At 40.1% G+C, this 16,917-nt stretch overlaps 1 protein-coding gene across 4 annotated transcripts in view; it reads left to right on the top strand.

Annotated features, from left to right (window-relative positions):
• Nucleotides 1-14,337, top strand: part of ANKRD44 (ankyrin repeat domain 44) — a 232,672-nt gene extending 218,335 nt beyond the window's left edge. For 2 of the 4 annotated variants that reach the window (XM_073633150.1, XM_073633149.1), the window contains 2 exons: nt 4,752-4,831; nt 14,040-14,337. In XM_073633150.1, the coding sequence (XP_073489251.1) occupies nt 4,752-4,796 (45 nt within the window). In that variant the 3' untranslated portion in view covers nt 4,797-4,831; nt 14,040-14,337. Of the gene's footprint in view, nt 1-4,751; nt 4,832-8,264; nt 11,271-14,039 lie in introns of those variants that run through there. The other 2 variants (XM_073633148.1, XM_073633151.1) reach the window with 2 other exon arrangements.
• Nucleotides 14,338-16,917: the final 2,580 nt, after the last annotated feature.

Raw genomic sequence — 16,917 nt, 5'->3', positions numbered from 1 at the left:
GTATGAACAGTGAATACAGTATGGGCAACAGTTCCAGCCATATTACAGAACTTTCTGGAGCCTTTGACATGCACTCCTTTATTGATTTTACTTTCCCTTTACATCTGACACATATTGCAGAAGCTGCAGCCAGGACAGAGTGCTAGCATGTTGAAAAACTGCAGCAGATATAATTCCCTGCAGGTACTGTACATTAAAACTCCTATTTGCATGTTGTGTGCATTACCCAGTTACAGTTTTACCATTCTCAATACCCCACATAACTTACGCTTTCTGCAACGCCTCATTCATGAGTTCATCTGGGGCCCGGTTAAGCCGAGACTGAATAGGCAACTACTTTATTGACAGAAAGCTAGAGGAGGATTGGGAGTTCTTAGTATCGCTCACTATTATAAAGCAACTCAGTTAGCCCCCTTGGTTCAGTTATTCGCAGGCAAGGTAGCACCCATTTGGAATGTTACAGATATGTTGGACACGGACCCTATCCCACTTTCATCTCTACTGTGGCTTCCTTCTCAGTTACAAGAACATATTAGGGGGGCACACCATACAATGCGTTTAAATTCAAGATGGTGCTGCTATAAGACCTACAAACAGTACAAAATATTTTACAGCGCACACATACAAGAATGACATTTCCTGCAAGGCTAGTTAAAAACACCTGAACATATTCAAAAAATACGGGGGTTTGGTCACACTATATGGTCATATAGTGCTAAGCCCACTTACTGCGACAAAGTACCCCGAATTAGTGGGTCCTACACTAGTAATAGAATGGAAAATCCTTTGTCTCAAACATGGGAGCTGAACTCCTCTATGTGGGAGAACTGAAGGGGATACATCCTAAACACTGGTGGCCACTAAATAAGAGGTAATGAGGAGGAGTTTAGGTGTTTTTAACTAGCCCTGCAGGAAATGTCATTCTTGTATGTGTGCGCTGTAAAATATTTTATTCCTTCTTAGTTAGGCCCCAAGCCCTTAAACCTGGCTATGGCACATACTCTAGCTGTTGGGGACTCGGTAAAATACTCAGCCAACCTCATTTCCCCGTACCTCCCTCTTCTGGAGATATTTAAATACCCTGGACAACCCCAGAAGGTCTGGAGCTAGAATTGTTGCTCTCATTCTGACGTTCACAGCGATACCTCACATGTGGAGTGCAATCGCCGTTTATATATCTGCACGGGACCAGCACATTCGTTCGCATTTGTACGCAAGCATGGGTGGCACTTTAATTTTTTTTTTTATTATTATTTATTTTATTTTAGTTTTTCTTTACAATTATTATTTTTTTATTATCTAACAAAAGCTAACAACGGTGATATTCTCAGAGCAGTGATGTCACCCCTCTGGTGCCAATGCTCTAGTTGTCGTGGTCTCCTCCCACTAGATGCAGCAGTCACCCAGAATTTGGAGCTGTGTGGTCAAGTGACAACTAGAAAACAGATTAAAGAAAAGGTATTTACACTGCTTAGTATTAGAAACAATGGGCAGCATTAGTAGCAGAGGCAAGGCAACATTTAAAGCATACTTAAGCCGCGTACACACAATCGGACTTTTCAACGGGAAATGTTCGATCACAGGCTGTTGGCGGTAAATACGACCGTGTGTATGTTCCATTGGACAATTGTTTTCGTATTTTCTGTGGACAAATGTTGGCTAGCAGGTTTTAACATTTTCTGTGGACAAATGTGTGTTGTCGGATTTTCCGAGCATGTGTACACAAGTCCGTCGGACAAAAGTCCATAGTACAAACACGCATGCTCGGAAGCAAGGACAAGCCAAAAGCGGTCGGTCTTGTAAACTAGCGTTTGTAATGGAGAATTAACATTTGTGACGTGGCAAATTATGAAATCTTGAAATGCAGCGCACATTCTCTCCTTCTTTAATGGGATAATAATGAAGCTGCTTTGCTGGTGATACTGATGGAGTTATTGCAAACAAATTTTCAAAGGCTTTTTTTTTCTAGTGATATTATGAATAATATTATTCTGCTTTTTTTCTTTTAATTTGGGCAAGTTACCACAACACCATTATTCTGTAGTTTTTATGTTGGTGTCCCTTGTCAGTTTTACATTGTATTTTTTTAAATGTAACTGCCTACTCCCAAACTGTCATTTGATGTAAGACACATAGCCAAGTATTATTCTCCACAATTTTTTTATTGTGCATTAAAAAAAGAAAACAAATAAAATTAGACATACTATCTGCCAATAGAACTTAACCAAAAAGTGCATTCTATGCATCCAAAAATATAGAAAATATACCAAATCAAATCATTATTATTCAACCAAAAAAATAATGTCAAAGCAATAACTCAAAGGCCAATAATAAATAACACGTTATCTCCTCCGATTCCGCAACATGGCTGGTTGACGAACGGCCGTTCAGAAATGAACTGAAAAGCGCGAAATAAAAAGTGCGAAATGAAAAGCATGAATCAAGACTCACCAAACTTCTACTAACACGAAATTAGCAGAAGGAGCCCAAAGGGTGGCGATAAAGAGCTGAAAAATAACTTAGTACGTCACTACGTTCGTATTTGTTAGCTGACAATTCCTTGCCGTTTGTATGCAAGACAAGTTTGGGCCAACGCCCTTCAGACAAAATTCCACGATTTTGTTGGTCGAACAATACGATCGTGTGTACAAGGCTTTAGTAGAGATGTGTGAAATTACTAATGCGCAAACCAAATAACTATGCATAAAGCTGAGTAGCTGCCAACATGAAAAAGGTTTTCCCACACAGTGATAATTAAATATAGGTACATGTGGCACTTACTCAATGAGCAATAACATAAAATTAATCTTCAATTGGTCAAAAAGTGCAAAATACAAAAGTGACAGTGCAGTAAAGAAACATCCAATAACATAATCTTCACGCACCATAAAGATACCACAGTAATTAAAGTGACAATGCAATATATAAATAAAGTGCTCAATCAGAAAAAGTCCATAAATAAAAGTGCTTGTGTGAAAAAAGGTAGAATCCAATAAATCCAGATCATATGCAACTTCCACCATCCGTAGTGCGCCAGTGGTTTGCCCCAGCCTCTCACCTCAGATAAAGACCCCTACAGGTCTAGTTGGGCTTGTATGTAATATGTGACTCCACGATCCAAGCAATGAATTCCTACTCCTGGGACCTCCAATCAGACAGGTAAAAGATTTCCACGGATACCAGTTGTCAGGTCACCTGAGTCCAGGTAACAGATGCATACCGTTGGACTTTTTCTAATTGAGCACTTTATTTATATATTGCCTTGTCAATTTAAATACTGTGGCACCTTTATGGTGCGTGAAGGTTATGTTATGGGATGTTTATTTACTGCACTGTCACTTTTGTATTTTGCACTTTATGACCAATTGAAGATTAATTTGATGTTATTGCTCATTGAGTGAGCACCACATATACCTATATTTAATTATGTACTAGAGAGCCTTTCATTATGTATGTAGAGAGCCTTTCATTCTTTTTTTAAGGCCTTGATGGTTGGATGTAAGTCTGAAGGAGTGGGCTAGAAACAGGCTATAGAATAAATTCAGTATGCACTGAAATCAAAATGATCAAAGTCAGTATAGGAGATAGCCTATACAACTGTGCAAGTTTGAAGGTAAGGCTGGAGTTCTGCTTCAATCTGTCCTGTGGTTTTAGGAGGAATTTCAGCCCTTATTGACAAAACTAGCCGTATCTGATCAATTATTTTTGTTTTGCCTTCTTCTGGACAAAAACCCTGAACTTGAGCAAAAGTTAAATCTGATAAGCATTTGCCTTTATCTTTCTCCATTAGCAATTATGTAGCACAGGTGCATAATTAATTAACTTTAATACAGTTTTCGAGTTGATGTACCATGACAAACATTTAAGACATTACTGTCTTTTCTTGAACACCAAGACCCCTTTCAATAATTAATTTAAAAAAACATTGTAATTAATAAGGGACTATAACAAAGTTAACATGATTCTAAACACCCTAAAAAACTTGTAAAACTTACTAATCTCATATTTTATCTATCTGTGCTCTTCTTTTTTTAATATAAATCTTCCCTATAATGGGAATTACTTCTTGCACTTCCTGGGGCTTCCTCGTTTCTGGTGGCAACGATCTGCAGGGTCATAGAGCTTCTGCAGTGTTGCCACCAAAGTGCTCATGTACCCCATTTAGCTGAGTAAGTTAGCCATGTATTACTATATGTGGCTTACTTATGTCAAGTGATCACTGTTCTTTTCATTCCTCCAATTTTTTGACTATCCCCTTGCGTGGGATAATAATAATATGCGGTAAAAAAAATTCTAATAATTACTTTTCCTTTAGAAAATGGTCTTAGGAATTTGTTCTCAGCTAAATAGTAGGATCAGAGCTCAGGAAGCCCTTCCAGAACATATGTCCCCTAAAGGCTCGTACACACTAAGAAAATTAGGTGAACATTTTCAGCCGAGGACTGATCATATGATTTTCTGATAGTGTGTACACAACCTTCCACAGCCGATTCCAACCTTCTGAATGAAAAATCACGCGACCATATTTGGTCACCAAACCTAGCCACCATGGGAACCCAAGACGGTGTTCTCAGCTAGGTGAGTTTAACAGGACTTTATGTTATGATTTATTATTGAAAAGGGTTACCCGATCCTAATAAAAACCACAATGTTCATAAAAACAATTTGCTATATAATGGTTGTTCTTTTTATTTTTCCATGGTATGAAACAATTATAACAAATAACATTTTGTATGTTTTTAATATTGTAGGCCTCTTCGTATAGCAAAACAAAATGGATTACAGGCTGTTGTTGAAAAACTAATAAGTAAAGGGGCGCTTGATGAAAATGGTAAATAATTTCTGCATCAATTTAAAAATGAACCGAACATCAATCTATGAAGCATGCTTTGCAAAACATGTATGTGCATGTGTGTGCATGTTAGCAACTATGTCCCGGTCTGGGCACTTTGTTTGCTAGATTCTCTTATCTAATACAAGCTATACCATATCTTTGCCACGTTAATAGAAGATTGCATTCATTGCTTTATATTTACAAGTAATGTCATTTGTATTAAGGAGAGCTTCTGAGCTTGAAAGTATTTACCATTGTAGATATTTTTATAGTGTTGGCATATACCCATTTAGTAAATAATGTATTTTCTCAATAGAAAGGGAAATTCCTTTTTACCTTATGGGCATCATATTTGTAGGCTAAATTAGAGGTAAACATCCTGGCAGCAGGATATTCTACTCAGTGTACTTGGCCTACTTATGTATGCCAGTTCTTCAAGTCATCAGAACTGGATTTTTTTAATTGGCCTGTGATTTCAGTAGTATAAGACCTGATTTGAACCCAAAACTTGTTGCTCATATTTAGAAGAACCCTGTAAATATGTAGATTTACCCCATTCTGCCCTTGTTTTCCATATTGTTTATAACACAAGCTTGGCAAAGATCAGCTTGTAGGTTTGTGCCTTAAAATTCCTTTAAGGCAGTCGGAATTTGCCTGTATGTCTGACCATATTTTATAGCTGAACTTCAGCCAAGTCTTTTTTTTTATTTGGACAGATGGGAAAGGAATAGAACCCCTTTCAGGTGTTTACTGTGTTCTGTGACCCACTTTGAGGTGATTTCCAGACACTCCGCTTTTATTGAAAAATAAGGGATGCTAGGTTATTATTATTATTATTATTTCTTGCGTCTTCCTAGTCTGAGGGAGGACTGCTCTCTTGCACTGGTGTTACAGGCTGTAATAAGAGACAAGAAATTAAGTAAAATCTGCCTAAAATAGCCACACAAGCTTGACAGAGGTATTTACCCTTTCCAAGTCTATCCCCAAAAAATTGCAATATTGCAAAATGGCTCAAGTATTCACAGTATTTTTGTACTTTATAACAGGCATACCTCCCATACCTTCCCTCTCTAGCGCTGCCATTTCCTTATCACTCTGTCCCCTCCATTAACATCTTTTCTTGGCCTTTTTCTGGATTCGGCATCTTCAGCCATCTTGATTGGCCAGCCAAGGATGCATGAACACAGGAGTTAATTCATCCCACTAAGGCATTGTCCACTGAGCTGCATGTGTGTGACATGTTTTTAAAGAGTTTTAAGTGCTGGTATTGGAGTGAGGTACATGAATTTATTTTTCATAAAAGCAGAACATTGTTTTAAGACCACAGTTAACAGTATCTGAACATTATTGGGTCAGCCACATTATACAAGCAGTTTATTTTTGTTAATATGAAGTATTCAGCTGGATAATGTCCCGTGCCACGAAGCCAGGATTGTTTGGAAATAGCCTAATGAATCTGGCAATAAATTCAGCTTTACATATTAGCCTCCCTATTCAGAAAATCTAATTTATGGAACCTGTTATGTCAATCAGAAAGCTGCTATTAACCAAAGCATGAGTTGTAGTATCTAAATGGACCAGGAACAAAGATAAGTAATTTAATGCCATGTTAACTCCATGGAGTTGATTTATTAAAGGCAAATAGGATGTTCACTTTGCAAGAGAACTTTCAGTTTTAAAGGGAATTTTCACTTAGCTTAGTAAATGAGGCGAGGCTCTGATAACTTCAATTATCCAGTCATGTGCAAGCAAAAAGATTTTATTTTTCTTCCATGTGATTGAGTATTCTCTGTAAAATGAAATTCCACCACATTTACTGAGCTCTTGGGAAAATTCACATGAAAAACGAACTGCCTGTTCGCATTTAGTAAATCAACCTTAATGCCCCCAAAACATATGAGCTAGTTTTAAGATATGGTACGTTTGCTGATAAATAGGCTTATAATTGTCTCCTTATTTAGATGGTAAACGCCTTTGCCCAGAGGCTTGAAAACCTGAAAAACAAGTTGTGTTACATAAAGAAACTAAATGTTTGCATAGAATTTTCTATTTCGATAGTTAACATCGTTATTAACAACAAACGATAAAAAACAGTGGTACACTCGGGATGATATCTAATTATAACAACCGACTCACCAAAGCAAGTAGGTGGTCTTCCTGGAGCCTATGATTAATGGAATGAGAGAGGGGGTGAAAGCACAGAGAAGTGCCCATCAAAGGGGCTCCAAAAAGCAGCAAACTGTAGAATCTCTTAGAAAAATGTAAGTTTATTAATCACAAAATATGAAAAAATTCACCATACCTTCACCACACTGAGATAAAACATCGTTATTACCCATTATTAAAGTTTTACATATGGGTAGGATTAGACCCTGAATATTCACTATATTGTCAAATGTATTGGAACGCCTGCCTTTACACGCACATGAATTTTAATGGCATTCCAGTCTTAGTCTGTAGGGTTCAATATTGAGTTGGCCCACCCTTTGCAGCTATAACAGCTTCAACTCTTCTGGGAAGGCTGTCCACAAGGTTTAGGAGTGTGTCTATGGGAATGTTTGACCATTCTTCCAGAAGCGTATTTGTGAGGTCAGGCACTAATGTTGGACAATAAGGCCTGGCTCGCAGTCTCCACTCTAATTCATCCCAAAGGTGTTCTATCGGGTTGAGGTCAGGCCTCTTTATGGACCTTGCTTTGTGCACTGGTCCAAATCATTTGGTAGAGGTGGGGATTATGGTGTGGGGTTGTTTTTCAGGGGTTGGTCTTGGCCTCTTAGTTCCAGTGAAGATAACTCAACTTTATGGAAACAGTTTGGTGATGGCCCCTTCCTGTTCCAACATGACTGCGCACCAGTGAACAAAGCAAGGTCGATAAAGGCATGGATGAGTGAGTTTGGGGTGGAGGAACTTGTCGGGCCTGCACAGAGTCCTGACCTCAACCCTATAGAACACCTTTGGCATGAATTAGAACGGAGACTGCGAGCCAGGCCTTATTGTCCAACATTAGTGCCTGACCTCACAAATGCGCTTCTGGAAGAATGGTCAAACATTCCCATAGACACACTCCTAAACCTTGTGGAGAGCCTTCCCAGAAGAGTTGAAGCTGTTATAGCTGCAAAGGGTGGGCCAACACAATATTGAACCCTACAGACTAGGACTGGGATGCCATTAAAGTTAATGTGCGTGTAAAGGCCGGTGTCCCAATACTTTTGGTACCATAGTGTATCTGTAAATGCAAATCATAGCTGTTTGTACAAATTGTGCAAAATGGATTTTAGGTTTACATTTTACTGAATACAATGCTGAGTTATTTGTTTATGCCTCATAGAATGTAATTTATAAATGAATGTTGGCTTGCTTGTAAACGTTACACAGATGTAGCTTACTAATGTTTGGGCTAATTATTGCTTTTGTCTGCGTTTGTGTCCAGGTCACACACCAGTGCTGGCTTCTGCTTCTAACAAAGATGTAGCTGAATGCCTGGCACTGTCATTGGCTCCCTCGATGTCTTTCCCTCCTTTATGCACAATGAAGTCTTTGAACCCTATTAATGATAAAAAGGACGATGGCAGTAACCTATGGCATTCCTATGAGAATTCACTGTTACAATATTTCTCTCTAACAGCAGATTTTACTTGACAGATAAGGCTAAATAAATATGAAACAGACGACCTTCAGACAAATAGTACAGTGGAGCTGTAATGTTCACTTTAATATGTCACCTTACAGCAGCAGAAACATTAGAATCAGATATTACGGAACACCATATTATATCAAAGGCTAAGCAAATCTCTAGTCGTTTTAACTCTGCTAAACCAAGCTCTCTTTACATACTAATGGAAATAAGCAACTGAATGATTACTTTAGTTGTATGGATTCCTCTGAATAGAGTTGCTATAAGCTTTACTTCTGAAAAAAACATGAACATCAGGCTCCAGCACAGTCACATGAGGGGCAGGTTTTATAAATGCCAGCTTGTAGAGGAAATTTTAAACATGATCCCATTTGTTTGGCGGACAATGCACATTTATGTGGAAGTGATTGCACATTCTGCCGAAGGTACTGCCCCCCACCTGACTGCCCTCACCGTGTATTCCAGGCTCTGTTATCCTACCTGCAGATCTGGGACTGGCATGGTGGGGGATTTCATTGAGCTCCCCTCCAGTGAACAGTGGAGCGGCGTACATTACGAAATTTGCAGGTTTGGCTCTCACTTTCCGGCTGATATAGCCAGGGAAGATGCTAATGAAGCATGATCTGTGCACCATTAGCTTCAGTGGAGGGCAAAAGAGGCATCCCAGTAAAGAAAACTGTCATTACAGTATGCTATCACAATAAGACACTAGTGGCCCTCTATTCGATAGCCAAAAAATTCATTGTAAAATAACATAAAATAACAAAAATATAGCAACATATAAAAATTAAACAACACGTTTTTATGTATTTTTTTCGCCCCTCGCTCCTATGAACACACTCAATCATAAGAACATAAACACAAGCAATAAGTGCGCCTACATATGAAAACCTATTGCCTTGAATGTTGGGGTGATAACAATAATTCTAGGGTCATCATTCTCGGTTAACTGTAAAGGCTTTCAAAGCAACGCCTATTGGGTACCAAATGATTCTGCTTTTTTCACAAGAAGTAATCAGTTTCAGTTTAGGTTTACATTGAATGCGGCTTTGAAATCGTGCAACTTCACTTGGAACGACACTATTTCAAAGCCGCTTGTCAGTGCGATTTCGTGCACAGATGTCTATGCAAGTTGCACCTGAAATCACCAAAAGCAGCGCAGGAAGTACTTTTTCAAATCGGTGCTGCACTGCAAAGTTGGCATTGCATCAATTTGAACAGTTCCATTGCTGACAATAGGGTGTGACTTGTCATGCGATTTGACAAAGCCGCACTGGTGTGAACAGGTGTTAAGGCTTGATATGTTGGGTATCTATTTACTCATCACAGCCTCAACTTTTGTATTTTATAAAAAAAACTAAAAGTAACTTTACTGGATTCTTTTACAAAAAAATTGCATTTGATAAACAGCTAACATCATGCAACTTAGCTGTTTATTACAGCTATCCCTATTTTCATCATTTGGGCCTTTGGTACTGAAGTGTATAGTTATTCCTGCGCTACCATGTAAAGGAAGAGCAAAAAATGTTGAACTGCTGCAAGCACCGAATATGGGTCAAACACAGCCCATACAGCAATAGAGATAATATATGTAGAAGTTGGTGCTGCGCTGTTCTTAACAAAAAATGGAAAAACTATGCTGCTAAAGGTAGCAGTACAAAAGTGAATAAAAACATGAAATAATATAAATATAAAAAATCAGAAACAATATATACAGTCACTATTAGCGTGCTTCTATTCCCAATATGTGCAGTGTGGTGTACCACAATAATCGGTGATAATAGCAAAGTGCAAAAAATCACTCAATTACTTTAAACCAGATGTGATAATGGAATCGGTAAGATCAATATACAATCACTAAAAACCTCAATGGATTGTGCAAATAGGCAAAAAACAGTGTGCAAAAAACAGCAATAATGAACTAAAAGTGCGGAGTGCAATCAATATGTGCAAAAAATGCAAAGACAGTGTATAGCAAATATATAGCCAAAAAAATCCTCTTTCTGTGGCTGAGCAAAATAATGTGCAAAATGGTGCAGTAAAGTGCTGAAAATAGGGGGGTGATCTCCTCTTCGTGCACAGGACACACACTGGTGTGAAGTGGCCTCTTACCTAGCGGTAAAGAGGTAACCGCATATAGTCGCTGGTAATGGCTGCCTCTCCCTTGTACTCCTAACTGCCTCTCCCTTATGTTCCTGGGCTGGATGGAGCTGTTAGTAGGTCAGCTATCCATGACTGCTAGAAAACAGTCTCACTTAGCACAGGGAAATTGGTCTCCCCAAGACCCTTAAAGTTGTATGGGATTGCTGCTGGAACAATGTCACTCAGTAAACAAAAGAAAGTGCTTCCATAGTGCAATATGTATAAGTATAAGCCGAATATCTCATCAATGAGGTGCGCAGCGTCTCCTAAGGCTTCCGCTCACTTCCTTTTCCTATTGCCCATCAAATCCTGTTCCCAAGCTGGCACTCACAGCCCACTGTTCTGTCTCCAAGGCCGTCCGACCTGTCAGCACATGGTAATGAAGTTCTTAAAGTGTATTAGTGTATTTCCACTTTTTTCCACATTCTGGCTGTGCTACTAAAACCCGCTTGTCTATTCGTTCCAGTGCGGGGGGGGGGGGGGGGGGGCTTTCCCCTGCTGGCAACTGAGGGGAGGCAGAGCTGAGAGTCTGGACTGTCCCATCTATCCTCTCCACTCCAGAGAGAATCCATGTAGGTTGCCAGTGCAATCGATTCCAGCCTCCAACACCTCTGCCTCTTGCTGATCCCACCCCACCACCATGCAGATCTCACCCCCCCCCCCCCCCCCCCCCACCATCACCTCTATTGCAGAAACATTTATAAGGTAAGAAATATTTTTTTTAGGTATGCTGTGCGAACACATAACTAACATGTAGTGGGGTTTTCTCAAATTTGACTTCAAATGTGGAAATACACATTAAGTCTGGGCATATGTGGCTTTTAATAGGTTGGTATTGGCATGGTAACGTCAAAGGGGTTCAGCGGAACTCTGCAGAAGGACTAAAATTAACTAAAGCCAGAGTTTGGTTACTTAAAGTTCCCAGTATCCAGATTGGAGCTTGGTTTACGAGAGTGAGGCAGAGCACAGGTTTGTTTCAGATGTTATCTTTGATCAAAATAAAGTTACTAAATGAGATATGATTGATTGATTGATTGATTGAATGGAGTGACAACTCATGATAAAGAACATTTCAATTAGAGATTGACTATCAGGTAATTAATAAACAATGAATGATGAATAATAGTCAAAGGTTATCTAACAACAAATAGCATATTATTAAATCTGTATTAAACCCAAAACCAAAAATATATTGCAGCTTACCAATCATTAAATGTGGTGGCTACATTGGTTTTATTTATTAGCTTTTTTCCTTCTTTTTTCACCTGGTGTTCTGGCCAGTAACACACCTCCTGTATTAGAGTGCCCCTACTCTAGATGAAGGAGCACAGGGGGCACAGCAAAGAGCAGCATTGTCAGTCTTACCTTTAGATTAAATACATTAACAAATTGAAGCCAAACTCAAGCTCACACTGTATAATCAGTTGCAGCCAACAGTTTTTTTTCCTTTTGGAATGAAGGTTTTACATAAATAAATAAACGTTGATCATTTTAAGCACTCATGTTAATGGTAAATGGTTTGTTTCGCTGTAAACTGATATATCTGGAAGAGAGCTTGTTCTTTTGAAAAACAGACTTACTGGCTGGATCACCAGATTAAAATAAAAGAAAGAAAGACTAAAAAAAGATAATTAATCCAGACATCACATCTAAGAATTAGTAAGCTGTAATAAAACAAAAATGTTTGCTTTTGGGTTTAATTACTGCTTTAAGTCTATATAATATTTGCTGTAGATATTTTCATTTTTTACATTTTGTATCGGTATTTTTTGCCAAGATTCTCCTAAGTATAATCACTGTGTAAAGAATGACAGTGCTGGGGTCAGATTCTGACTTTTTGTTTTTTTATATGGGGTTATAGGGTAGCAAAACTAATTACATTCTTCTCAATGTTTTTCTTTTTTTTTTTTACTAATGTAAATGCCGGATTTTGAATGTACTTGCTGTGGAACTGAAAAGCAAGCTTAATGCAAATGAAATGCTCTGGTAGTCTGAAAAAAACGCTCATTGAGATAAACACAGAAGAAATTCTTTTGTTTTAAGACCACTTTCACACTGAGGCGGTTTTCAGGCGTTTTAGCACTAAAAATAGCGCCTGTAAAACACCTGAATACACCTCCCATTCATTTCAGTGTGACTTTTCACACTGGGGCAGTGCGCTTGCAGGATGTTAGGAAAAGTCTTTGGCGCTCCCAAAATGCCCTGCCAATTAAAATGAATGCCTGAAAAGCACTTCGGAATTACCTGTGTTGCCCCTTCTTTGGGGTTTAAACTGCCCGCTAGCGGCAGAAAATCGCTGCTAAAACGAGCAGTGTGAAAGGGGTCTAAAGCAACTGTGCAGCAGAGTGAAGGTGGCAGTGTTTGGACTTTCCTACGATAGTATTAATATAGTAGTTTAATACTGTATACTACACCCCCAGCTTATGCATTTGATGCATTCTTAAAAGCTATACATAAACCCAGATTTACCAATTTTGGGTTTGTCTAGCTGAAGAAGCAGATCCAGGTCCAGCATGCAGAGGTGTGAGTAATATTTGTATTGTAAGGCCCCTTTCACACGTGCGGATCCCTGGATGATCTGTTTTTGGACATCTGCTTGCTCAGCGGGGATCGCTCCATTGATCGGCAGATGGCTAGTCCGTCTCTACACACTGCAGAAAAGAAATGGACCGGTCAGATCTCCGCTTTGCTCTATGGGGGGATCTGATGAAAACGGACCTCCTGTGCGTTTTCATCCGATCTGATGACGGATGGAAAAATAGGGTTTTCCTCCGTCATCAGTTTCGGAGCATAGCTGATAATAGACTGATGTCATCGGATGTCAGTGGATGTTCATCCGCTGACATCCGCTATCCCATAGAGATACATGTATGTCCGTTTTTCATCCAAAAAAGGATGGATAAGAAACGGACATACGGTCCGCCCATGTGAAAATAGCCTAAGAGCTGGTGAAACATGATTTATGTAGCAATAATTCACTGCCACTAGGCATGCTCTGTCAGGTCTGATAAAGTAATTATTTTACTCGGAGGAAGGGTTTTTAGGACTGACCAACTTTATTTTACTAAACCGTTTATCATAGAATTGATCAGGTTACGGTAAGCTGGTCAATGTAAACTAAAATCAATGCACTATTTCATGTTATGCTTTTTTTAAAGTTTTGCTTTTTTGCTTCTTGCTGTGTATATGACTATGTTTGGCGTAAGTATGACACTTATGTTCTTTTGTCTTGTTTATATGTATGCTATACTAGTTTGTTCATAGCATAGCTGTCTAGGGAAGAAAATAGAAAATAAAGATTTGGTAGTAAAAGGCTTGCCCACTTCATTTTAAGCTGATGAACTTGGACACAATATGATCAAGCATATGTTTGCAACTACTTTCATTTCCTATACAGAAGTTAATATATTTTGTATTTTCACCCCAAAGCCACTAGCTGATTTGCTGGAAAGTATTTATCTATGAAGACTTTGCATTGAGAAGAATGAAATGTTGTAATATATGAACTATGAAAAAAATGAGAACATGATCCATACTGTATGAATCCTTGGCAGGGCATGGATAAGCATGGAAGATTGTGGAAAAGATGCTCTGCTTCCCTGCTCAGTAGTACTGGTACTAATAATATGTTCTCTTATGTTGGAAATTGAATTTATGAATATTTGTCAGAATGGAGTGTGGGTCTTTTACATTGAATTAAATTAAATCAGTTAAAATATCTACCAAAGGCCTTGTTTGTTTTATTTTGTCATGTTACAGTCAATTCTAAAAGATGCTTAATCCAAAATTTGTAAAAAGGAAAAAAACATGTTATGTCAATAATTGTGAATTGGCAGAAACGACCTGTCATCTGTTGGAAAACTCAATGTAGCCCCAGAGAACATATTAACTGAGCCAAAGACAGATACTATGTGCTTTGGTCCCTTTCATGTAGTACAGGTAAGGGTAACACCTTATCTTTACAACAGGATTTAACAACGTATGGTGAAACAGATGGGGGTTCGATCCACTTACTCAGCCTAATGGGACATCCCTGAAGAAAGTGACCCGCTCCACCACAATACAGGCATAGATTGTTCAGGCAACGGCATTGTCGCTCTTCGGGTGTGAGGGGTGCACGAACTAAGCCGATTGGCATCGGTTCTGTGTAATGAATTGGGATTGATGCGTGGGTCTCAGGGGTTCTCAGGTGTGGAGCCATGGGTACTCATGGGAGCATCCATGTGGGACGGGCCATACCGGATAGTTCCCTGCAACGTTCTCTGAGTCTGCGATCAAGCTGGATAGCCAACTGAATTGTAGGTTCCAATGTATCAGGGAGCCCCACTCTTGCTAATTTGCCTTTGAGGGGCTCGAACAACTGTTTCAGCCATGGTGGTTTGTTGTGGGTCATCCTAAAGCAGGGATCTCAAACTGGTGGCCCTCCAGCTGTTGTGGAACTACAAGTCCCATCATGCCTCTGCCTTTGGGAGTCATGCTTGTAACTGTCAACCTTGCAATGCCTCATGGGACTTGTAGTTTCGCAACAGCTGGAGGGCCGCCAGTTTGAGACCCCTGTCCTAGAGCATTTCCATGGCATCGAAGAAAGAAGACAGTGAGTGCAGTATAGGACTCTCCCTTTCCAATAGCTGATGAGCCCATGCTTGAGGTTCTTCTGTAAGTAAGGCTACTATGAACCCAACCTTTGTATCCTCTGAAGAGAAGGTCCTAGGCTGTAAGGTAAAGTATAGCCAACAGGCGTTCCTGAAAGCCCGGAACTTGTGGCGAACCCCTGAAAAGCGTTCCGGCTTAGGAACCCGTGGTTCAGGAGCTGGAGTAGAGATGGGCTGCTCCATAGCCATAACGGGTGGTTCCGCAGGGCTCAGGACTGAGAGATTGGCCATTGCAGTCAGCCGACCTTCCAGTTGAAAGTACCCCTCTTGTATGGACATCAGGGCCTGAGACACAGAGGCCACTTGTTGGCACAGGGCCTTGAAGGTGGAAGCAATACCCTCAGTCTCAGACATGGCTGGATTATTCTGACATGAGGGCCACGTAACTGATGTGAGACCGAAGTAGTGGGGAGGCCTCTCTTGCACCTCGGGTCCTTGAAGCCTCTGGAGATGGAGACAGAGACTTGGTGGACACTGAGTGGCACGGGTGCCAGGGGTGCGGAGCACCGTGCAAGCCTTAGTCCGAGATCCAAGCTGAGGTCAAGTCCAGTTTGGCAACAAAGTATAAAGGGGTTAATCAGAAGAAGAATGGTCAAGATCCAAGCCAGGGTCAGTTCCAATCTGGCAGCTGAGTACAAAAGGGGTAAAGAAGTAGAATGGTCAAGGTACAAATCCGAGGTCAATGGCAAGCAGCAATCAAGAGTAGTCAAATAGGTTTCCAGGTCACAGCAAGTTCAGACAGATCACACACTAGCACAGGAACAAGGGGGGACTGAAGATAATCCAGCAATTTGGCAGTGTCTGGGCTTATATAGGGAAGTTTGAGATCACTTCCTGTGCACCTCCTGGGCATTTTCCCACCTTTTTCCATCAGGTTGAGGTCACTTCCTGTGTGCCTCCTGGGCATTTTCCTGCCTTTTTCCATCAAGTCTTCTGCGCAGTTGTGGGTTGGCGCCCTGAGGTGTCTTTGGTGCATGCTCAGTTGGCACGGATTTCTTCTTGCGGCAACGCGCCATTGATGCATGTGTAGTAATCCCTGGACTCTTACAGAGAGGCTCTGGAGAAGTCCTGAATGCGAGCATGAGTGGAGGTAACAAGGGAGCTAGCGAGCAGGAGGTCCTGGGAGGAGCGGAGAGGACGATTAGGGCGATATCTGCAGAAGAAGTTGGTGATGTAGCTGGGGACAATGTTGTGAATGGCCTTGTATGTTACATAGTTACATAGTTACATAGTTAGTCAGGTTGAAAAAAGACACAAGTCCATCCAGTTCAACCATAAAAAAAAAAAAAAAAATCGTACAATCCAATATACCCAATACTATACCCACAGTTGATCCAGAGGAAGGCAAAAAACCCCAGCAGAGCATGCTCCAATTTGCTACAGCAGGGGAAAAAATTCCTTCCTGATCCCAGAGAGGCAATCGAATTTTCCCTGGATCAACTTTACCTATAAATGTCAGTACCCAGTTATATTATGTACATTTAGGAAAGTATCCAGGCCTTTCTTAAAGCAATCTACTGAGCTGGCCAGAACCACCTCTGGAGGGAGTCTATTCCACATTTTCACAGCTCTTACTGTGAAGAAACCTTTCCGTATTTGGAGATTAAATCTCTTTTCCTCCATTCGTAAAGAGTGCCCCCTTGTCCTCTGTGTTG

This window comes from Aquarana catesbeiana, linkage group LG06 (genome assembly GCF_042186555.1).
Source record: "Aquarana catesbeiana isolate 2022-GZ linkage group LG06, ASM4218655v1, whole genome shotgun sequence".
Classification (NCBI taxonomy): Eukaryota; Metazoa; Chordata; class Amphibia; order Anura; family Ranidae; genus Aquarana; species Aquarana catesbeiana.
The sequence above is the reverse complement of the archived record's forward strand: the minus strand, read 5'-3'. Positions and strand labels throughout refer to the sequence as shown.